Here is a 23,340-nt window from a genome sequence, read left to right as displayed (position 1 = left end):
CATTTCTTTTTAAATTTTCTGACTTTATTTTTTTGTAATTTCCTACGGCATTATGGATGATGAGAAATTCAAATTACAGTTATCCCTGTCTGATTCATTGGTGATGATTCTTATCAACTCTGACATCTTTGCTGTAGTTTTTTTTTTTTTGGGGGGGGGGAGGGCGGGTGTACTGTTGTTCATCTCTCGAATATTTGTTATGAATTCTTTTCCCCCATTTGTTTCTGTAGAAAAATAACAAACCCTATATATTGCCAGTGATGACACAAACTTTGGTTGACTGAAATGCAAGTATGAGTGCTTGCATTGTGTTGAAATTCATGAACTAGGACGGTCTGAGGCATGAAATGATTGTTTGATAAAACGTTTTTCAGAATTTCTATCTCTTGTTTTTCTATGGATTTTGAGTGGTTTATACAAAGATTGTGTTGGCTGAAAATCATTGAGGATGAGGAGAATTTGAATAGAACAGTTATCCCTGTCTGATGCATTGCTGCTGATCTATTTTGAATCTCTGACTATTATGACAGCTTTTGAGTCTTTTCTGTTCTTCTGCTATTTTTTTTAAACTCAATTTCAGGTTTTCAAAACGAGGAATTTTGAGTTCTTGATTAATCTCGATTCAGATCGAATCGGAATTGGGTTTAATCGCTCCGAATAACCTTTTGCGAAGGATGTTTTATTGTTAATATTTCTCGAATTGAAAGTATCGCCCAGAGTTTGGTTTCTCTGCACGTATCAACAGGTGAACGAACATGTGAGGGTCAATGACATGTTATTTTTCCTTCTAGGGGTGAAGGGATTTTATGGAAACAAAATTAAAATTTGATTAGCTCTGAGATGTATGTTCAGCTGTTGATACGTGCAGGTGATTAATTCAAAGTTGAAAATCCTGCCCAAGGTGATTCTTATATATTCCATTGGTTTTTTTGAACTTTCTCTTCTTTATTCTTCTACAGTTTTGGTTTTTAATTTGCTGTTGGGTATGGTTGTTTCATTAAGACTTTAGTGTTCATGATTCTCTCGGTGAGGCACAGGTATTATAACTGCGAAGATTTTGACTCCCTCCCCTCCCTTCCTTTTTCCTTGCTTAATCTCCTATGGTGAAATTGTTAATGTTAGAAATAGATTGAATTCAATTTGTGCAACAATGTCTCTGTTTTTTTCTTTCTCCAAAGTCACTGCCAATGATGACTTGTAAGAAAGAAAATCTGATTGTGGGATATATTATAATTTTTCACAGTGATGAATATGCGAGAGAACTAGTACGTTCTGAGGCACAGAGTTCTTCTTTGGAATTTTCTCTTTAAATTTCTGTTTGTTACAAAGCAGACTCATGTTTATTCAATCTCACATATCCGTTGCCATGTTTTAGCATCATATGAACTTGCCCAAAAACAAGAACAAATTAACAACTTATGAACAAATTTTGATGAGAATTGAATGCTTTATTGGTTAGAGAATAGAGATGAGCAAGTTATCCACTTGTATTGGAATTACATACTCATAAGGGATAGTTATTTGTAAATGGATTACAAGTTGTTCGATTTGAATTGCATTTTTATCTTACATTGTTCGTTGCTCAAACTGCTGTTTTTGCACATGGGGCAAGAAATGACAACTTAATCTCTGTTGGCAATGTGTTTGGGTTGGGTGGACATGAAATGACAACTTAATCTTTGTTGGCAATGTGTTTGGGTTGGGTGGTTAAGTTGTCATTTTGTCCTCATGTGAGGGGCCAGTAGGAGGTGTTCGAGCAGCGGACAGCAGAGGATAATGATTCAGGTTTGGATTGCGATCTTCATCTCCAACCACCCATTCAATTGATGGAGGACATTGATAAACAACCTTGCATTTCTACAATGAATTTTCATGTTCTCAAGTATTGTCCACCACTGAATATATTTTTAAGTGCATTGAATAGTGTGTTGAACATTCAAAGTATTTTAAAGGTGCATTGGGTGGTGTATTGCACTTGAACGCCTCGCAACATTTGGGAATGCAATTTCAAAATCCTCATTATTGTTTTGTGGTTGGAGTCTTTGGAGAGGATCTTTTCTTGTGTTGAAGTAGAGAAAAATGTGAAGGTATATTTCCTTCTCACATCTTCTTCCTCTTTTATCTCAATTCAAAGTTGTTGCTTTATTATGGGATTATAAGAGATGATTTTTGCCTCGTTGAAGGTTAACTTTCTCTTTTTATGTGTTAATTTCAATACTAGTGGATTGTTTGTTCATCCCTCTTTCTAAATGTATATGATTTCACCAATGTGTCAAATGGGGCTCACTTTGGTGTATGGATGGTTTAATAAAAATGTTAAATTCCTTAACTTTCCATTCTTCTTGGTATAGAAGTTTCAATAAAAAGGTTAAATGACCTACGACTCTTTCTAAATGTATATGATTTCACCAATGTGTCAAATGGGGCTCACTTTGGTGTATGGATGGTTTAATAAAAATGTTAAATTCCTTAACTTTCCATTCTTCTTGGTATAGAAGTTTCAATAAAAAGGTTAAATGACCTACGAGTCTGGATTGATTCGTTGTAATGGCTCTATTTGTGATTTTATTATGTATTATTCTAGAGATATATAATTGTGGTCAAATGTTCTCTGTGATGGGGTGAAGGTTTTGCTCAGGCACATGGGGTGGGCAAAATGTTCATCCACCTTGCCCCCTAAATGGCAGATCCATGTGTCTGGGCGTGTTGTGGCACAGAGGACATGTGGATGTAATTATTCTGTTTTATTTGATGGAATTTCAATGAGTTCGGACATCTGCATCTAAATAATTTTAAAATAAAAGACAAGGATAAAATTGCATTAAAAAATTACAATAAATACTACATTGTAAAATGCTAAATCTTATTTTTTTGTGTTTTGTTCTTTATTCTCAAAAGTAGTTTATTTTTAGGGTTAGGATTTTTCAATTTATAAGTGAAAAGTCAAATAATTTTTGTGAATAAGGCAACAGTCAAAAAAGTAGGTTACAACTTAAATGTATTGGATGACAGAAAAGAATTTTGTTTGGTAAGACTTATTGAAACTGAATTGAACTTGTCATGATGAAACCTTAAGAATTGAATCGAACTCTTTAAATCACAGTAAATTGATTGAAACTAATTAATATATGAGAAAATGTAGTGGGATAATATTTTTTACATTGGGGGTGTAGGATGTCTCCCAAATGCATGGATGGGAATTTGCCGAAATGATTGCTTTGTCCTTTTAAATGATTGAAATTCTGCATCTGTCTGGTACCTTGGGTCTTTGTGCAGTCTATACCCAGATGTGCTCCTGAGCAGAGAACATGCACCCTTAATATATATATTGGTGTACGTTTTTTGTCTAGGAGTGCATCTGGGTGCAGACTACGCCCAGACATATGGGGTGAGATAGGGCCGGGGTTTGGGTCGTTGGGGAGGTTGGCTGGTCATTTTGCTTGCCTTGCATGTGTATGTGCGTATTCCCTAGTGCAAAGAACAATGTCCCATATCTTCATTACTTTTTATTGAAAGAGAAGGGAGAGCAGGGAGAATTTTGTACTTAATAAAGAAAATTTTGTAAATATTATTCATGTGACTATCATTAACTTCAAATTATACCATATTTGGTTATTAAATTTCATTTTACTTTGCATTTAATTTTCTTTGGTTTAAAAAGAACAATAAAATTTACATGCAAAATGTATCATTATTAAATATGGTAAAATTTTTAATTAATATATACAATCACATAGGGTAATTATTACAAAATTTTCTATGTTAGATTTGAAAATTTTCACTTTTTTTCCCTTTAAAATTTCTCAAAAACAACAAACGCTCAAAAGATGAAGCATGGATTATCCCAATCAAGTCGACCATGAGGACACAAACAAAATCACCACTTTGTTGGGGAGAGAGAAACCCTTGTTACATAATTATTTCAGAAAATTTTATCAAGTAAAACAATGAAAAACAAACATTAGAAACATTGATTGACATTTTACGTTGTATTTTATCTCTTGGAAACAGACATTGAAAAAAGTTTTAACATGAAAAATTTTACAAATAAATTTTTCATATAAAATTAGCTTGTACGGAAACAAACAGAACCATGGATTCAGTAAGAAAATGACTTGTTTTTTCAATACCTAAAAAATTGAATACATTTTGGGTCATTCTGGTTCTACCCATAAGTGAATAGTTGGTATCAATTGGTCTAGGTTGAATGGTTGGTTTATTGGTTTCTCAATTAGGTACTTTATTTTTCTAAATGTTTATTAGATTTTATTTATTTTTCAAACCGTAGTTTGACTAGGTAAACTATATCAAATTTGAATCGACAGATGTCAAGGGAAAAAATCTCCATGATGGGCATCTAGTTAGATAAAACTGAAATTTGTAGACACATAGACCCCAATGTCCTTTACCACATGTTAATTTTCAATCCAAAAGATAATATCAAATGATAAATTAGAGCATTGAAAAAACTGGAAGTGTTCCGATACATTTTGAAGTACCAATAGGTATGCATAAACATATAAGGAACGGCATGTCAATACACAGGAGTAGTTAATTCAAATTGGGGTTGAAATTTTATGTGGGAAATCCAAACACAAGTTTTGTTTTCATGATTGTATAATCTACCTAACCTCTTAATATATATGATAGTTTTACTTCTGAGATGTAATCTTTATTTTACTTTTTAAATTAAAAGAATTTACAAGAATTTGATCGTAAAGTAAAATAAATTTAATAATCATATATTTTGAACATTTTAAAGTTAATTATATAATCATGTGAACTGTCCTTTATTTCCCTTGCAACGACAAGAGAGAGGGAGAGAGAGCTTTTGGCCCACAGCCCTTAAAGGGTCTCAAACCCACCATACAAATTTGATTTAAGGACAAAGAGGAGGAAAAGGATTCTGTCTAGCCGTGGCGGGAGCTGGAGCGTCCAGCCTAGGGGTGTCAATTCCAGGCCTGGCCCGGCAGGCCCAATCGAGCCCGCCTTGTTAAAGCCCGACCCGGACCGGACAGATTCTTAAACGTGTCGGGCTTAAGCCCAACACGTTTAATAATAGGGCGGTCCCGGTGTGGGGTCTAAGCCCGTCGGGCGCCTGACTGGACCGATCGTTTTCAAGCCCGACCTAACCCGTCCAGCTACAGTCTGACCTAGCCCGACCCTTTAAGCAAACCACCCTCCATTATCCATTTAGCCCACCTGATAACCCTCTCTCTTTTCTTATTCAACTCCTTAAAATGATTAGCCCATTAAGCCCAAATTAATGGGCAATTCAATTGATGGGTTTCCTTAACTCAGAAAAAATGTTTATATTATTCTCCATTAAGCTTCTCATTTCATAGAACAGAACCAGACATATACAAAAAGGGCTGGGGGTGTTCTTGCTCCAAAGAGAAAACAAATAGCAGGACGAACCCAGTACCGTCAATGATGATTGAGCTGATAAGAATAAGCACTTCATAAATTTGAGTTAATTATAATTACAAAAAGAAATAAATCAATAAATAAAAACTAATAAACATAAGTTCTCACTTTTTTTTTGGTAGAAACTAATAAACATAAGTTTAGGAAAAGATTATTGTTTGAAAAATTGGGTTTGAATTTGGGTCTTGAATGTGTTTTGGTGGAAACCCATTTCTTTTCTCTTTATTTTTTCAAGTAGGAATTTAATTCTGTAAAGGCCCGATGAAGAGTTAAACAGGCCCACAACCCGGTTAAGACTCGATTAAAGCCCGATTTTAGTACCCGATTAAAGACCGATACCGACCGAATCCTGATCGAGCCCGACATGGGCCGGGTCGAATACTTAAATGGTCGGACATGGTGCAGCCTGCACAATTAGTGAGGCCCGACTAGGCCCGATCGAGCCCGACCGATTGACACCCCTAGTCCAGCCCCACTAAATGACAACAAAAATAGGGGTGGGATCGTCATTTCACAAGTGGGTTCACCTAGGTCCCACATGTGAAATGACCAACCCCCTATTTTTGGGGTGGTTTCTGAGCATTGGACCGTCCAGCGGCTAGACCGGAGCCAAGGGATCATTATCACCTACAATTCTGACACCCTCTAATTCCCCTACAATGCCTCACATGGGAGCTGAAATGACCACTTACCCACTGCTTGGACACATTGTCCAAGCAGTGGGTAAGTGATCGTCCAAGCAGTGGGTAAGTGGTCATTTCAGCTCCCATGTGAGGCATTGTAGGGGAATTAGAGGGTGTCAGAATTGTAGGAGATAAAAATTCGCAAGTGAGGTGCCAATAAGTGTTGGGCAATCTAATCTTTTACACACACATGGAGAGAAAGAGAGAGAATTGTAGGAGATAAAAATACGCAAGTGAGGTGCCAATAAGTGTTAGGCAATCTAATCTTTTACACACACATGGAGAGAGAGAGAGAGCTTGAGCTTTTGACCCACAGCCCTTACAAGGTCTCAAACCCACCACAAAAATTTGATTATAGGGACAAGGAGTCAAGTAAGGTGCCAATAAGCGTGAGGCAATCTCACCTTATCCACACTCCAACCACAGCCTTTATTGCAGGCATCATCTCCTTCTCCACATCATCATAATCAAATCCATAATTCAAATAGAAAGGGAAAAAAAATGAAAAATAAACCAACCCCAATAATACCATCTCTCTAATAGTATTTCTTCTTCAACTCTCTCCGCTTCCTTTCACAAACTCAATTTGAAGCAATGGCAGCTATTAATTCTAGTGTTTTGGCATGTAACTATGCAATCTCAGGCACAACATCATTAGATGCCAACTGGAAGCTTCCCTCAGTTACATCTTCATCTGTTTCAGGTCCTAAATTGCCAGTGATCAAGGCTCAACAGGCTAAGGTAGTTTCTGACAACAAGGAGGCAATAGGAGCTAGTGAGGGAAGAAGAGCTGCACTTGTTTGCCTTGCAGCTGCTCTTTTTGCTGGCGCCACCTCAAGCGCCTCGGCCAATGCTGGAGTCATCGAAGAGTACCTTGAGAAGAGCAAAGCTAACAAGGTGCACTGTTCATGTTGCTGGTTCTTCTCTATTTCATCATTTTCATTACCATCAATCAAGATTATGCTTTATAGTTGAAGCGAAGATTTTCATAAATTTGTGATTCTTTTGAGAATTTGTATTCAAAAGTTTTGTAGATCTAGCTACAAGTTGTCTGCTATTTTACTGATTTAAAGAAGGGGGAAAAAAGAGGGTAAAAACTGAAGATCAAAGAGCATTTACAGTAGATTCAAAATAGGTTGTGGGAATTGACATTAATCGGAATCAGGCCTATACAAATTAGCTTATTCCCCCAATTCTAATCCAATTCTTGAAACCATGGTTCTATAGAATAAGGATGTTTGGTGATCTTCCTAAGATTTGAAAGCAGATTACAGAGTCTGAATTGAATTTGTTTATACACCCATTACTAGGAAATCCAAGATGGATTTGTTAATCTTGTTCTATTTTATAATTTACAATCATATTTTCGATGGTTGTGATGAGTTTTCTATGAAAGATAAATCATTCTTAGTAGTGATGCTTAAAAGCAAACATGAATGTTTATGAAGGCACTGAACGACAAGAAGAGGTTGGCCACAAGTGGAGCAAACTTTGCTCGTGCATACACAGTTGAGTTCGGAACATGTAAATTCCCTGAGAACTTCACCGGCTGTCAAGATCTTGCCAAGCAAAAGGTTTGAATTATTCTTATTGTGTATGTTACAAGTGTTTAACTGTTAATTAAGTTAATCTGGGTTTATTGCTAACTTTTTTCTTCACCTGGTGATGCAGAAAGTACCATTCATTTCGGATGATTTAGCTCTAGAATGTGAAGGGAAGGATAAGTACAAGTGTGGTTCCAATGTTTTCTGGAAGTGGTGAACAAACAATCTCTCTGTTATCTCCACAACTTGTTTACTATTACTTTCACTAAATTTTCCATTGAAGCACCTTAAAATCAAATTGTTCTATAGCCTTCAGTACTTTTCTAATGTTCCATTGCAGTCTTCGTTTTTTTTTGCTGTACATCACAAGAATTTAATGGAGTACTGCAGACAAGGGACTCTTAAGCCGACAATTAATTCGTGGCAGTTGGTGAATGAGACAGTTAATCACTTTAAGGGCAATATATGGGATAATGTTCTAATGCTAAACTAAGAAACCTTTAATGGATTTCACAAAGATTAGAACTGACCAAAGCTTTTGTAGGGGTTACAAGTATCAAAATTCACATAGCTATTTCTTTGTATCGCTTCTATCAATGAATGGAAACTAACACTTAAATAAGGACAACCAAAGCAAGGCTACAAGATAGATTCTTTCCATTTTTTTTTTTTTTTTTATTTCATCTCATTTGTTTCTGATTGAAAAAAAATCACTCTGTATGTCAGAATCCCTACATAATGGTGTAGAAACCTGTGTAAATACCAAGCTACAAGATAGATTCTTTCCATTTTTTTTTTTATTTCATCTCATTTGTTTCTGATTGAAAAAAAAAAATACTCTGTATGTCAGAATCCCTACATAATGGTGTAGAAACCTGTGTAAATACCAAGCCATCAAATTTGGAGAATTGATAAGGGGAAAAAATCTCATGAATAAATTTGATTAACTGTTCCAATTTTTCATGTACATGGTTTTCTATAAAAAGCTGTTGGGGGGGGGGGGTTATAAACCCCACTTCATACATCTCAAAAACAGGGGGAGTGAAAGCCAGTTCCTGTTAACAATCTTTGGTATAGCAACCCGGCAATCTGGTGGTAGATTCCAATCATTGAGAGATATAGACCTCTCCTGTAGAACTCAATCCAAGTACAGGGTGAAGCAAGGGAGATCATACTGAACTCTCATGGAATGTTGAACTGTAGGCATGCAAGCTAATATACATCAATCTTCTCCGATCACCTACACACTCCAATCTGATCCTGCTCAACTATGCATCACTTAAATTCGTTGATACCCAGGTTCTCAGTGTAGGCTAAGTCACCTGGACCACTTCAAACCAAGTCCCTTAACCTCTCAAAATGCTAGGCCATTACATGATTAATTGAAGCTCAAGAGTGTGGACAGCTGAATAAAGAGTCATTAGTCTGAAGCTGTGGACATGGCATTGGATGTACGTCGACCACATCACCTTTGACAAATTCACAGTGCCATGTTGCAGATGAAGGTAATCCAGATAAAGTAACATTTCTCATGCATATTCCTTCAAATGGAGCATTCTCAATGCCCTCTAAAACTGGTGCTTTCCTTGTGTCTACGCTGACCACATTACTAATGAAAATTCCCTTCACTGTGGGAAGGGCATTAGGGTCCCATCTGTCATCTGGGTGGTCATTTGAGCCTCTACTGAATCTTATGGGTATCTTCACTCTCTCCATGGTTATATTAATTATGATTATGTTGCTTATATATCCTCCTCTTCCCTTATCAGTCTTTACACGTACCCCGGCTGCTGAATCTCTGACATGCAAATCTTCCACGGTTATATTTGATATCCCACCAGACATCTCACTACCAATTCCAACCCCAGAGCAAGTAGGAGTTGTGCCAGATACCCTCCTCACTATGATGTCTTTGCTTGGACGGGCCATGGCAATACCATATTGGTCCCAACCACTCTTTACCGCTACAAGATCATCCCCACTCTCAATGTAACAGTCTTCAATACATACATTTTCGCTTGAATCTGAATGATTAAGAAGGCAAGTGGGATATCAGCATGTAATCAAGTTGGAGATTATAGCATATAGAATGGTGGACAAATTGTGGGTACATATGTGGTATCAGTGTAACTATAACTCCAAACTTTAGATTGTAAAACCTTAAATCAACTAAACTTTTTTGGTTGGGGATGGGGGGAAGGGAGGGCAGGGAGGAGAAAGTAGGAAAAAGATGAAGAGAAGCCCACACACACCTGGGTCTATACCGTCTGTATTTGGGGAATTAAGGGGGGCCAATATAGTCATTCCTTTGATTACAACGTTACTGAAACAAAAGACAAAAACAACAATTAGTTCTTTAATATTCAAAGAAAAAACAATAACAAAGCTATAAGTAGAGTATAAGTTTTTTTTTTTTTTTTTTGATGAAAGTGTAATCACACAAACCACATATCAATCCCAAAAGGTTAACCGACTTTTAGGACCGTGGAATGGTGGTAAGCAGAGAATAAGTTGATCATAAGCATCAAAGAAAATATTGTACTCATCAATCATAGGGGGAAGGGATTTGAATTTGTTGAACAAACATCTGAAAGTGTAACTATTTAACTGAAGAATAATATCTTCATACTAGTAGGAACTGTAAAACAGAAAAGAAAAACTTGGAGGAATAGTTTTACGGAATTCAAACCTGCAGTAAACAGGATGGATTGTCCAAAAGGGAGAGTTAAGTAAAGTGAGGTTGGAGATGAGAATGTTGTGAGAGTTCATTAGTTCAAGGAGGTGACCCCTAGTGTACTCAAGTGATCTGTTCCACCACAGGTCCCACCACATCTTCCCTTGACCATCAATTGTCCCATTTTTTCCTGTAGAAAAGCCAAAACAATTCTCAATTATGGTTCTACATTATCCTGGTAGGGATTAAACGAAAACTGAACTGACTGGAAGGATCTCACTTTTCAACCTTTGTCTTTTGTTCTTCCAACAACCCCCCCCCCAAATGCCAGGGGCCTCAAAACACTAGTGAGGTGGTCATCCAATCCAGACCATTTGATGATGACTGGTTGCACAACAAAACTTCTTAAATGTTCTCTAATCTCACATATAATGTTAACTAACAAATTGATTAAGGTGATCTTAACATCAGATATTCAGGGTTGTTGCATTCTTCTCGGATAGTTACAAGCTAATAAGGTAGAAAGTGAAAGATAATGCTACTGGATCAGAGGGACCAGCTTGCTGAAATCAAATCCATCAAATGGTGGGCCCTGCTTCCCCAAAATGTAACATAACAATTGATGTGCCCTAACTGGAAGATATCCCAATCTTCTAGGTTTTCTTGTGACTGATCGAATGGTGGGTCAATCTTGAATGTCCGTGTGACATAAGGATTAAGTAGAATTAAAGGCAACCACCATTTCAATGATCAAATAATATACAACATATGGAAAGAAGAAAATGAGCAAATTTATTGTAGACTCAAATATGGTGGTTATAGCTGGGGTACCTGTGACGATAACATCAGTAAGAGCATCTCCATGAATGAGGCTAATGTGTCTCCCTCCCAATCTCTCTCTCCCTCGTCCATAAGACGGCAATGGCTCTATTACAGGCCACTCCTTTGGATTCTATTAAAATAAACCAAACCAAATTCAGGAATACAAAATCAGACAAGAGTTTTCTCCATAAGAGGAAATTGTTTCCTCCTATTTCATAATTTTTTTCAGAATTCAGAGAAAGGTTCAGTAAATCAAGAACTCCAGGAAGCAGGGCCTCCACTGATCCAGTGGGGTTTCATAAAAAATGAACAGAGCTTTGCTTATATCAAAAGAACAAACCACAGTAGGTTTGGCAGTTGAGGGTATGGAATTAGCATCTATGAATAAAGTGAAACAGCTTTATGAAATAGCTTTACAGCAGTTTCTTCAAATAAGGATCTTAACATAAACACAGCTCTGTTTCATTTCACAGGGAAGTGGTCCCATAAGTACCCATTAATTAACATGGTTGATTGACTTGGTCCTTGAAACCCAATTCAAGTTCAACGAAAAACAAAAGGGTTCTTCGACGAAATAACCATTAAACTAAAAAGAAACATGTTTTGATTCAAATCAAAGGATTAGAAGAACAGGGGCAGGGTAGAAGAAATTAATCTTTTCCTTTCTTCAACTTACCTGAGAACCTAAAATCACAGAACCCTCTTCAAGAAAAAGCGTGAAGTTGCTGGTGAGATTGAAATTGCCAGTAACCCATCTCCCTTTAGGGACGTTAAGCTGCGATCCACCTTTCTCTCCGAAACGCGCCATGTATCGTATCGCCCTCCGAAACACCTCGGTATTTGAAGTTTTACCATCACCAACACCACCAAAATCGCTTAACGACTTAACGACCTGTCGCGGCGGTCCTTGCCGGAAAAACCCAGAACAGCTTCGTGGGTCCGCCGGAATATCGGTTTTCTCTGAACCCAAAACCATCCATATCGGGAAAACAGTTTCTGTGGTTATCTGGAACCATGAAACGGCGATAACTGTGAATACCAGCAATAGAACTGCCCATGAAGCTCTGGTTAAACCACAACGCCTTGTGTTGACGAACAAGGATTTCTCGACGTCCATGCAGACCCCAACAAAAGAGAAAAAGAAAAAGCGAGAAGAAAGGAAGAATAAAAGGTATCACGAGATTGTTCGGAACTTCGGTGGCTTTGAAACGAGGAGAGGTGAATTATCATACGCCGTAGTGCGTATTAGTTAATACGGTCTTTACGAGGCAAAACGGACACCTTTAAACGGATTCGGATGGATCGGATTCGGATTCTAGCCTTTCCTGAACCCATAAGGATCTGTTTGACCCCATGATTTCCAATTTAGAGTCCGTTCTCTGTCCGGGAGCGTGGCTCCTGCATCAGCTCAAGTTGGGTGTAGAGAATTGAATGACAATAAAATGGTCCAACCTCGGGCTTTTAGGGCTAGGCTGGGCTAGGCTGAGCTAAAGAGACTCAGGGTTGGATTGGTTTTAAAAAAAAAAAGTGGTTCAACCCAACATCTTACACCTGGTTTGGTCCATGATCCATTCTTACCTGATGAATTTTTATCTGCTGTTGTGCGCTTTGTGTAGTGCATCAACGGCCATGTGTGCACAGCAGGCCCCACTGTGCACACATGGCCGCTGTTGCACTGCATGAAGCACACAGCAGCGCTCTAGTTACAACAGCGGACAAAGGTCCCATGTAGAGATCCACCTAAGCTCTTAGACTCTAAAGAGTCCTGCTACCTATATGGCTATGTTTGACATTTGACTAATGGCCAGTACTTCATGTCAGCCAATAACAATGAAAGACATGGAATATTATTTTGCGGTGTGTGGGCAAGATAGTTTACCATTGAAGAAAAAAAAACAAAACACACGAATAGAGATTCATTAATGGAACAAACAACAGGTTTCTTTTTGATAAATACTAAATGGTAGATTTTTTTTGCTTGGGACGTAGGGGTCACCACGCTTACGTACAACAGGGGTCGAAATTACCGCCATGCTAACCATGTATGGTAGAAATTCTGCCCTCTTTTGTACCATCGCGTGCACTCTCATTGTTTGGCTCAAGTGACATGATCTTGGTCTCACCCAGAAAACAACGTCCCATAATAAATTATTAAAAGAGAATGATAAATGTGTTATTAGTGATGTAGATAAATGAAATCCAAATTTAATTTTATTTTTTGATAAAAATAAATGAAATCCAATTTAAAGTTATCAAGAAGATGATTTTAGAATCCCCATCCGTCTTAATCAAATTAGAGCCAAAACCAAGCAATCTTATATCAATTTTGATGGCTCTGAGAAGTCTCTTAAACTAAAAAGATGGAATTAGAACTTCAATCATGAACTTTAAGATTGTTATATATTGCCAACCCATCTGATTTATTTTCAAATAAACTATTCAAGAAAGGTTGATTGTGGCTAAAGGTAATTAGAAATGATATGTTGATATAAGTTATTATCGTCTTTCTTCCACCCCATCTTTCTCTCTTTGTCTCAGAAGGGGAATTTAAAAGAGTTTAATATGTATATAATAGTAATCATACGTCCGGTTTCATGGTGTAGTGGTTAGCACTCTGGACTTTGAATCCAGCGACCTGGGTTCGAATCCCGGTGAGACCTTTATTTTTCTTCTTCTGATTTCTTTTAAGACTTATCAAAGCAATCACGGTTCAAATGTGTAGAAAATTAGTGTACTTAAATCTATGAGATTTCTGAATCAAAAATTTTAAAAACCAAAGATTTGTGGGAATCTACACTTTGTCTTCTTGATTTCAACTTATTTCATCCAATTCTGATCTGACTTGAATCGAAATCGATCACATAATTAATTTTCTACACTTTTCCATGTATCGAAATAAGATCAAGCAAAGTGGTTATGAAGAACTTTGAAATGAAGCGATTCAGTTATTTAGTGGACTCCTCTAGTTCACATCATATGGTATCTATTATTTCATTGCAATTTTTAAGTAAATTCTGATCTAAATTGAGAATCTTTAAATCTCTCATTCTATGTTGGTTATCATTCAAATTGGCACATTCAGTTCTAGTTCATGATTCACTTGTAGGATGCATATATCGCAGAGATGTAATGGTGTGTCTATATATAGTGAGTAATTAATAAAGTTTTCAGTTTGGGCCTTGGATTAGTCTTAGATGGTGGTGTTAACCAAATAAGTTTGAGGGTTAAGTGTGGAGGCCCTAAGTTCTAGTAGTCCAACTTGATTACAATTTATTGGACTAGATTTGGGCATTCCTTCTCTTGGTCCATCAAAAGCTTGACTGGGCTTTGCCTGAGCTCCTTCAATCATGGCCCAGGTACACATGAAAGTGACATAAAACCCAACACGTTTGGTTTGTAACCTTTTGCCAAAAAGATATGGGAAAAAAAATGCTACCTGATTGGGTGTTGATGTGTTGTGCATGGTCCCTGTGTCCAAACACAGGGTTGTACGAAATGACCATCGTACCCCCTGAGATTTCATCTTTTCATGAGGGCACAATGGTCATTTTCGAGCACCGCAACCCAACCAAGTAGCGTTCTTTCTCCCTTAAGATATATATACTATTTGAGAAAAAGAACGTTGTGTAGTGGCATGACCACTGTGCCCAGATACAAGAACATGCAAAATTACTACCATACCCCGCTTTGAATCAATAATACCATCCATATTGATGTCCTCTCATTGGTCCCTACTCTTGTGCAAAAACATGCCACCACGCAATGATCCTAACGGGAAGGGTTCCCCACATTACAATGTAGGAAGAATCTCCTACACCACAACATTGGTAATACACTAATATGCAGTAGAGGCAACAATGATCAGGGAAGAGAGAGGAAATAAATTAACAAAAAAAAAATTGTGAGAGGACATACATTAAGGGGACAATGTAGGAATCTTTTCTCCTTCTTTAAATCCCACTCCCTCCCACATCCCTTAAATACCCTTAAACTCCATTCTCCAATTCCCAAAACCTCCACACAACCAGCTATAAGGTCTTCACCGGCTGTATTGAGCAAATCATAGTTAAGATATGCTTCAATCAAGGTTTTAAAAATCAAATCTAAATTGGCCATGAATGCAATTTGATCTTTTTTTCCTTCTTTTTTAATTAGTAAAATAATATAAAAGATTAAAGAATTAAAAATTTTAAAATATAAAAGATGAGGCACTGTTCTCTGTGACGCAATGCAGACTACGCCCATGCACATGAGGGTGGGCATAATGATCACCCTGTCCCCTGAGTCCTGAGTGGCAGACCCATGTGGCTAAGCATATAGCCTACGCTGCCACACAGAGAACATTCTCCGATTTTCTTCTTTTGATTCCATTATGCAGGGTTTCATGATTCTATGTAAATTCCAAATGGATATACAATATTCAAAATCCACGTCATAGTCCACGTCCCATTTTATTGAACGTTGACTTCTGCGATACCTTCAAAGCAGGCCCATTTCAGTAATTTCAAAACATTAGTAGATCTCTTTCCAACGTTTCCAAAATGTTACGGCAAAAAAGCAGAGCGTGTTGACTTGACTCCTCCTCCACCACACCTTCGAGAAAGAACACAGACTTTGTGGTCTTTGGAAGACTCAGTCATTCTTTACCGCCCACGAAGGAAAGAATTTCAACTATGCCATCATCATGACCTCCCAATTTCCCTCACAGATTCCGATCCGTTTCCAGATATCACCGGTACCATGTTATGTAGTTTACAACCAAAAACACTGAATCAATTCTTAGTTAGTCTTTGCCCACAACGCACGCTTGAAGAGGGGTTATATGGTAGAGCACAAACCAGATTCATTGCAAGGTAAACAAAGAAGAAGAAGAAGAAGAAGAGAAATCTCAAGATGGATAGAGAACCAGAGGAACTCCAATTCCTGGGTTTGATAGGAATCTACAAAGAATCCTTGAAGATAATCTTCACATGTCGAAGAGTTTTCACCAAAATCACCCTTGCACTCATTCTTCCCCTTACTTTCATTTTCTTAGCTCATATACAAATCTCTGAACTCATCTTCTCCAAAATCATCAGAAACGAAGTAGACTTAGATAGCACTCGTTCCGGCACACCTTCTTATTATCGTCTCAGCGATCGAATTTCTTCAGAATGGACTACTTTTTGGCTGTTCAAAGCAACCTATTTCCTCTTCTTCTTAATCTTCTCCCTTCTCTCTACCTCTGCAATCGTATACTCTGTCGCTTCTATTTATACTTCTAAAGAATTAACCTTCAAGAAGGTCATGACTGTTGTCCCCAAAGTGTGGAAACGCCTCATGGTCACTTTCTTATGGAATTTCATTATAGTTTTCTTCTATAATGTTGTTGCAGGGTTGTTCTTTATTCTCGCTCTTATCGGGATCGCTCCTGGAACCACAAGAGGAGTTGTTCTCATTGGTCTTCTTGTTCTCTACTTTATTGGAATTGTTTATATAAGTATTGTGTGGCATTTGGCTTCGGTGATCTCTGTTTTAGAAGATTTGAAAGGAATCCAAGCCATGATTAAGAGCGAGGCTTTGATTAAGGGGAAGAAATGGATTGCCTCTGCAATTTTTGTTAAATTGAATCTTGGTTTTTTATTCATACAGATGGCGTTTGAGAAATCGGTGGTTCATGGGGAAGAATTGGGAATGGGGAATAGGGTTTTGTATGGGATGATTTGCTTCTTTTTGCTTTTGAAGTTGTTTTTGTTTGGGTTGGTTGTTCAGTCTGTGTTCTACTTCGTCTGCAAGTCGTATCACCATGAGAGCATCGATAAGTCTTGCTTGGCTGATCATCTTGAGGTTTATCTTGGAGACTATGTGCCTCTTACGAGCAAGGATGTTCAATTGGAGCAATATCATGTCTGATTTTTTGGTTTTTTTTCTTCCGCTTTTAATTAATTTGATGATTTCCAATTCAAAATTGTTGCTATGAGATTATGTTTTTGTTTGTCATGAATCATAAATATGTACAGAGAAAATTAAAAGATCTCCCCTTGGTGGTGTTTCCAACGTCCTCTTGAATGGTGAGATGACGTTTCTGCCCCCGGGTTAGACACCTATACATATTCACCCATTGGCCCAGATGCGTGTATCAAAACCATGCGACCAAGTAGAGATGTCTTGCCCATTTATGTACAAATACAAAATACTTTTGGTGTGTCTCTTTTTTAAGAATGAACAAGTTCGGGATGATCCGTTAATAAACACAAACTGTCAAGAATAGATTATCTACACGTATCTTCGTACATCTGAGAGGCATCCACATGTCCCTTTTGTTTTCATAAATATCCCTTCTCCAATTGCAAATGTCAAAATGGGACATGTGGTTGCCTCTCTCATGTACGTGCAGAGGATTTGAACTCCAAATCGTTTGCAAATTGCACTAGTGCGGGGCTAATCAAAGCTTGTAAATGGCTATTAAATGTATGGGATATTTTATTTCAAATGGGGCAGGACAGTAATTTTGTGGTCTCTTATGTCAAGGAGGAGGACCGCAGGGGTCACACGACTAGGCAGTGCTCTTTTTCCCATTCTTTGTATACCCAACACACTAAAAAAGATGTTTTCATTTATGGAGAAAAGTTTTCTGTGGGGGAAGAATAACGTGTGGAGATCCCATCCCCATGATGCTTTTGTGCGCTTCCCATTGCCACCCGCATGCACAGGGGACACGCTCCCCCCACATAAAACTCTTGTCCCGTTCCATTGCTACTATTTTTGTTCTGGAAACATGTCTCTGGACTCTAAAATGGTGTTTGGTAAACTTGTTCCAGAAACGTTTAAAGAACAGAAAAACAACACAAATCCGTTTGGTAAAATCTGTTTTGAAACACATTTTACCAAATTAATGAATTATTACAGAGATGTCATTACTTAACTAAACTTTACTTAAAATTAAAATGAAAACATCCACAATGAAAGAAGTTCCCAGTAGCACAAAAAAACAACACAAATCCGTTTGGTAAAATCTGTTTTGAAACACATTTTACCAAATTAATGAATTATTATAGAAATATCATTACTTAACTAAACTTTACTTAAAATTAAAACGAAAACATCCACAATGAAAGAAGTTCCCAGTAGCACAGAAAAACACCAAAAACGTGAAACAGAAGCATTAACAAACGGATTCTAATTAACTTTTATTAGAGAAAAAAATAATTTCGGTCTCTAAAAAGCATCGTTAATGGCACTTTTTTTTTTTGGTTGTTGTAGTGCATATAGGACAATGAAAGAAGTTCCCAGTGGTGTAGAATTTTCAATTTGCCCGTGTAAATCTAATCAGAAATAACACGTACTGATAGAACAGTGAGTAATCGGATGATTAAACTGAATTTGAACAACTTATTAAAAATGGGTTAATTTTTTGGGATTGGTGTGTGGTTTGTGTGATTATACTTTCATAAATAAAAAAAACTTGTGCAAAAGGGTTTGTTGCGCGATACATTGGGTCCCACTTAAGTATACTAGAGCCACCATGTTCTCTGGGCCGTAGCGCAGGTTGTGCCCAGGCATATGGGCCTGCCACTTAGGGGCAGGGTGGTCAATGCTCCCATCCCCATGTGCCTTGGCGCAGCCTGCGCTGCGACACAGAGAACAACGCCCCCATAAGATTTTAAGAATGATCTTTTAGAATCTTACCTAGTGAAGTGTTTGACAAAAATATAATTTGATTTGTTAATATTAAGATGGGAAAAGGAACGCCACTTGGTCGTGCATTTGGGGGTGTACCTGCGCCCAGACACAACGGGGTGTGACCACCCTACCCCCATGAAAAAGTAGGAGTGTATCGATCATTTTGTGCCCGACTGTGTCGGGGCATAGGTACACTCCCAAATGCAGGACCAGGTGACGTTCTTTCTCCCTAGGATATATGAAGCACTATTTTATGGACTGATTTCATTGCCCACAATCTTGCATAAAACAATCAACCAGTTCATTGTTTTTGATAAATAAGCTAATAAATACTTAAGAAACGTCATGTTGTAATTAATTTCTTTTTTTCTTCTTTTTTTTTTTTTTTTTTTTTTCTTGCTGATTAATTTCTTATGAGAGCAACAACCATAACACTTCACATTTTTATTTTGCTAAAATATTATTAAGGAGAAAGAACGATACCAGGCTGAGTATGCTATGCTAGTGCCTCCTTGTGTCTATCTCTCTTCTCCCTCCTATATAATGACATATATGCCCCTATTGTGGGAGGATAGACACAGGGAGGTTAGCATAGTATACGCTGCTTAGCAACGTTCTTTTTCCCTTAGAATTAATAAGGGAAAAGGCTAAGCAGACCACTTGCATGTTGCACGCTAGTAGACATGTCTATCTCTCTATTTCAGACTTGGTTTCGGTCAAGCCCGAGACCAAGACATCAGTTGAACTATGTTTTAACCATAGCCAAAAAATAACGAAAAAGAAGAGAGACATAAATATAACTTCTTATAATGGGGAAGGGATAAGAGGAAAGAAATAAATCTAGGATTACAATGATACAATTACATGATTCTAAGGGAGAAGATACGGAGAATGAGCTCAATGTATAAGCTGGCGCTACTGACAAGTGTAGTTTTGAAATTATAAATAATTAAAAAAATGAAAAATAGAGTTATATATGTTACATAATGAAATATATTGTGTAATTTACTATGATTGTGAGAGTAAACCATGTGAAAAAATATTACACGGAAAATAAGCCTTTTTTAAATTTTTTTTACTTAGGCTTTACTTGAAAATTTTCACTTCAAAAAATTGACATGTAAAATTTTACATGTTGACAAGTGTTCCAATGTTTTTTTTTTTTTTTTTTTATGGAAAAAAACCATTGGAAAATTTTTCAATATATAAAATTTTACATTTACGAAGTAAAATTTACCAAGGAAAATTTTCCAGGTAAAATTTTACGCAGAAACAAACAGAGCCTTAATGGAAAATTTGATAACAAAATTACACAACGTTTGTTTCGGCGTAAAATTTTCCTTGGTAAATTTTACTTCGTAAGGTGTAAAATTTTACAACATTTATGAAGGAAAATTTACCAACCATGCACCTTAAGGTGTAGGGGTAAATGGATTACCCAACAAAAAAGGGGAGAGAGGCGTGACTCTTGGCTCTTGGGTACGTATTGATTGGCCCAAGCAAAGGATTTAGGGAAAATTATCCTCTCAGGTTCCTGCTTGGTATAGGTCCCTAGTGCCTCTCATAAGAGGGGGGATGGACCCCACCCGAGTAGTGTGTTCGGGCGGGGGATAAGGTGGCCATTTCTGCACCTTATGAGAGGAACCGTACAAACTGTACCGGGTAGGGAACCTAAGAGGATAAAGATCGGGGATTTAGTCCGTACTTTAGGGTTGGCTTACAGGAGCCAAATGTCAACTGTTGCCTCTCCTTACCTGGTCCCAGGTAAAGGGTACCAACAAAATTAGTCCTTACAAGGTATTTTAGAAAATACTAAAACCTAGGATGGTATTTATGAACCCAAAAGGGAAGTGAATTATTCCATTTCCTTGGCTGCTGGCATGGTAGCAGGCATAGAGCCGTGCTGGCAGACATAGAGCTGCGTGCAATGACCACCTGATCCTCACCCGGGCAAGGCGCTCGGGCAGGGGTAAGGCGGTCTTTCCCCCGACGCAGCTGTGTCTATGCAGTGGATCCAGATCCTCTACTACCGAGCTGCCCGGTAGGACCGTGCTGTCTAGACACTAGGGGTGTCAATCGGTCGGTTCGGTTCTATTTTTTCGATTTCGGTGTGGCTTTTAACGAAATCGAAACCGAAAAAACCAAACCAATAAGGACTTTTCGGTTCGGCTCGGTTTTGGTTTCATTGCGGTTTGGTTTCGTGTCGGTTTCAGTTTATGATAATAGGTTGATAGTGGTTTGGATTCAGTTAGGTACTGGGTTTTTTAAAACAAGTTGGGTTCGGTTTGTGCCTATTTCTTCTCTCTCTTTTCAACTACATAAAATATTGGGTAAAGTATACGTACCTCACTATAATGCACCCAATATTCCTCGTACCCCTCTATGCGGCTCAATATTCCACGTACCACCCCTGCTTTGGACCTCAAATGCCAGATAGGTCCAATCCATTAAATACCACCGTTAGATGCCAAAATTTTGACCATTTTACCCATTGCTCCATTTTCTGAAATCTAAAAAGACTTAATTACCCTCACTTATTTGTTGCCCTAAACTAATTGAAAATGACTATTTTACCCTTTGTTTTATTTTTATAAATGAAAATACCTAATTGCCCTAATTTATATATTACCCTAACCTAATTTGAAAAGACTATTTTACCCCTAGATATTTGTTCATAAAAACCCCAAAATGCCTTCATCTTCCCTAAATAATCTTCTTTTACATACCCACCACCACCGCCGCCACCCACCATTAACACCATCACCAACCCAACCCCTTCATTCTTCTCCCCCCCCCCCCCCCCCACAAGAGCCAATGACGGTGGTGGTTTTTCACAAGAATTTTATTGAAAGCATGGATTCCACGATCTTTTACAGCACTGTAAAGATGGCCAACGAAAGAATTGCGAGTGTCTTTGCCTCTGAAGTTAATAAACACGTCATAGTTTGAAGATCCAACCCGTGACACCATGATGATTGCAGTTGAAGATGGAGATGTGCGATTCTGAATTTGTCAAGGAGCTTTATTCGTTGATTTGCGTTGTTGAAGGGGATTGATAATTAATGGAGAAATTGGCGGTTCTGTTTCCTACTTCTCTGAAAACGAAGAGGGGAATTTGTTTGAGATCTGAATTTGGGTAATAAATCTGATCACAGGAGTTCACAAGACCAGACCACTTATCACAAACGCAGCAAAGTGAAAAGTCTAAGGGCGTTTTATCCAAAAAAAAAATGTCTAAGGGCGAGAAGGAAACGCATACGCAGAAGAGAAAGAAAAGGAAAATCCACGGTGACTAGCGGGAAACGTATACGCAAAGGGGAAGAAAAGAGAAATGAGTTTAAAAGTATTTCTGTACGGAGAAGCTGGTGAAGGTTACTGGTTTTGACGGAGGGGAAAAAGTACCAGCCAGGAGGCTCGTTCCCCTGAAGAACGAGAAGAATGAAGGGGTTGGATTGGTGATGGTGTTAATGATGGGCGGCGGTGGTGGGTATGTAAAAGAAGATGATGATTTGGGGAAGATGAGGGTATTTTGGGGTTTTTAGGAACAAATATTTAGGGGTAAAATAGTATTTTCAAATTAGGTTAGGGTGATATATAAATGAGGGCAATTAGGTCTTTTCATTTATAAAAATAAAACAAAGGGTAAAATGGTCATTTTCAATTAGTTTAGGGCAACAAATAAGTGAGGGTAATTAAGTCTTTTCAGATTTAAGAAAATGGAGCAAAGGGTAAAATGGTCAGAATTTTGGCATCTAACAGTGGTATTTAACGGATGGGATCTATCTGGCATTTGGGGTGTAAAGGCTGTAAAGCAAGGGTGATACGTGGAATATTGAACAGTGATACGTGGAATATTGAGCCGCTTAGGGGGAGTACGAGGAATATTGGGTGCATTATAGGGGGTACGTGTACTTTATCCTAAAATATTTCATTAGCCCCACACTTAAAAAGCAGATCAATAGAAAAAACATTGTTACAAATGAATTTCCCTATTTTCATAACCTCATACTCATTGATTTGTAACAATTTCCCTTATAACCATAAATTTGCTCACTAATATTGAAATCAATTCAATTATTAATAACCTTATACTTTGTTTTTTTTATCAGTTTCATTCGGTTTGGTTTTTGGTTTTTGGTTTGTTATCGGTTGATCCGGTGCGGTCCGATTTTCAGTCGATCCCGTCATACCCCAATCCAAAACCAATCCAATAAGGTTCGCGGTTTGGTTCGGTCTCGGGTTTTTTCGATCGGTTTCGATTGGCCTTAACGGTTCGGGTTAGGTTTTGACACCCTCACCAGATACAGTGAGGTGGATCCAGATCCTTTACTGCCGAGCTGCCCGGTAGGACCGTGCTGCCCAGACATTGTTGGGCGCACAATGGCCGTCTTACCCCTGCCCGATCGCCTTGCCCAAGTGGGTGTAAGACAGTCATTGCACGCCTCACCGTGTCTTGGTAGTACGGACCTGCTGGACAGCTCGGTAGTAGATAAGCAGCACAGCCGTTGGGGGCAGCCCATGCAGTAGA

At 38.0% G+C, this 23,340-nt stretch overlaps 3 protein-coding genes and 4 non-coding genes across 7 annotated transcripts; 6 read left to right on the top strand and 1 right to left on the bottom strand.

The window, feature by feature from the left end:
• Window positions 1–48: 48 nt before the first annotated feature.
• On the top strand, window positions 49–130 carry LOC122670210. Its single transcript, XR_006334184.1, has one exon. It is a non-coding gene; the product is annotated as a small nucleolar RNA R38 (small nucleolar RNA).
• Window positions 131–253: 123 nt separating this feature from the next.
• LOC122670159 lies at window positions 254–342 on the top strand. Its single transcript, XR_006334138.1, has one exon. It is a non-coding gene; the product is annotated as a small nucleolar RNA snoR20a (small nucleolar RNA).
• A 96-nt stretch (window positions 343–438) lies between these two features.
• On the top strand, window positions 439–525 carry LOC122670211. Its single transcript, XR_006334185.1, has one exon. It is a non-coding gene; the product is annotated as a small nucleolar RNA R38 (small nucleolar RNA).
• Window positions 526–6,621: 6,096 nt separating this feature from the next.
• LOC122669024 (photosystem I reaction center subunit N, chloroplastic-like) lies at window positions 6,622–8,055 on the top strand. Its single transcript, XM_043865635.1, has 3 exons — window positions 6,622–7,007; window positions 7,559–7,684; window positions 7,782–8,055. Exons 1-3 carry the CDS (start codon window positions 6,705–6,707, stop codon window positions 7,869–7,871), a joined length of 519 nt encoding a protein of 172 aa, XP_043721570.1. The 5' UTR covers window positions 6,622–6,704; the 3' UTR covers window positions 7,872–8,055.
• A 513-nt stretch (window positions 8,056–8,568) lies between these two features.
• LOC122669022 (probable polygalacturonase) lies at window positions 8,569–12,317 on the bottom strand. Its single transcript, XM_043865633.1, has 5 exons — window positions 11,827–12,317; window positions 11,160–11,280; window positions 10,344–10,518; window positions 9,907–9,977; window positions 8,569–9,678 (listed from the first exon to the last, which is right to left on the bottom strand). Exons 1-5 carry the CDS (start codon window positions 12,265–12,267, stop codon window positions 9,044–9,046), a joined length of 1,443 nt encoding a protein of 480 aa, XP_043721568.1. The 5' UTR covers window positions 12,268–12,317; the 3' UTR covers window positions 8,569–9,043.
• On the top strand, window positions 11,619–17,059 carry LOC122669023. The gene is made up of 3 exons (XM_043865634.1): window positions 11,619–11,627; window positions 15,000–15,004; window positions 16,044–17,059. The coding sequence occupies exon 3, from the start codon at window positions 16,044–16,046 to the stop codon at window positions 17,040–17,042; it is 999 nt and encodes a 332-aa protein (XP_043721569.1). The 5' UTR covers window positions 11,619–11,627; window positions 15,000–15,004; the 3' UTR covers window positions 17,043–17,059.
• On the top strand, window positions 13,739–13,810 carry TRNAQ-UUG. Its single transcript has one exon. It is a non-coding gene; the product is annotated as a tRNA-Gln (tRNA).
• Window positions 17,060–23,340: the final 6,281 nt, after the last annotated feature.

This window comes from Telopea speciosissima, chromosome 7 (genome assembly GCF_018873765.1).
Source record: "Telopea speciosissima isolate NSW1024214 ecotype Mountain lineage chromosome 7, Tspe_v1, whole genome shotgun sequence".
In the NCBI taxonomy this organism is placed as follows: Eukaryota; Viridiplantae; Streptophyta; class Magnoliopsida; order Proteales; family Proteaceae; genus Telopea; species Telopea speciosissima.
Note: the sequence above shows the minus strand (reverse complement) of the source record. Positions and strands in the feature narration are given on the sequence as shown.

What these genes read in the sequence shown, in the direction of transcription:
- LOC122669024 (XM_043865635.1), top strand. Translation starts at nt 6,705, where the DNA reads ATGGCAGCTATTAATTCTAGTGTTTTGGCATGTAACTATGCAATCTCA. An exon ending in AGAAGAGCAAAGCTAACAAG is followed by an intron (nt 7,008 to 7,558) that starts GTGCACTGTTCA and finishes ATGTTTATGAAG; the next exon opens with GCACTGAACGACAAGAAGAG. An exon ending in AAGATCTTGCCAAGCAAAAG is followed by an intron (nt 7,685 to 7,781) that starts GTTTGAATTATT and finishes CTGGTGATGCAG; the next exon opens with AAAGTACCATTCATTTCGGA.
- LOC122669023 (XM_043865634.1), top strand. Translation starts at nt 16,044, where the DNA reads ATGGATAGAGAACCAGAGGAACTCCAATTCCTGGGTTTGATAGGAATC.
- LOC122669022 (XM_043865633.1), bottom strand. Translation starts at nt 12,267, where the DNA reads ATGGACGTCGAGAAATCCTTGTTCGTCAACACAAGGCGTTGTGGTTTA. An exon ending in CTGTGATTTTAGGTTCTCAG is followed by an intron (nt 11,281 to 11,826) that starts GTAAGTTGAAGA and finishes TTATTTTAATAG; the next exon opens with AATCCAAAGGAGTGGCCTGT. An exon ending in ATCCATCCTGTTTACTGCAG is followed by an intron (nt 9,978 to 10,343) that starts GTTTGAATTCCG and finishes CTTTTGTTTCAG; the next exon opens with TAACGTTGTAATCAAAGGAA.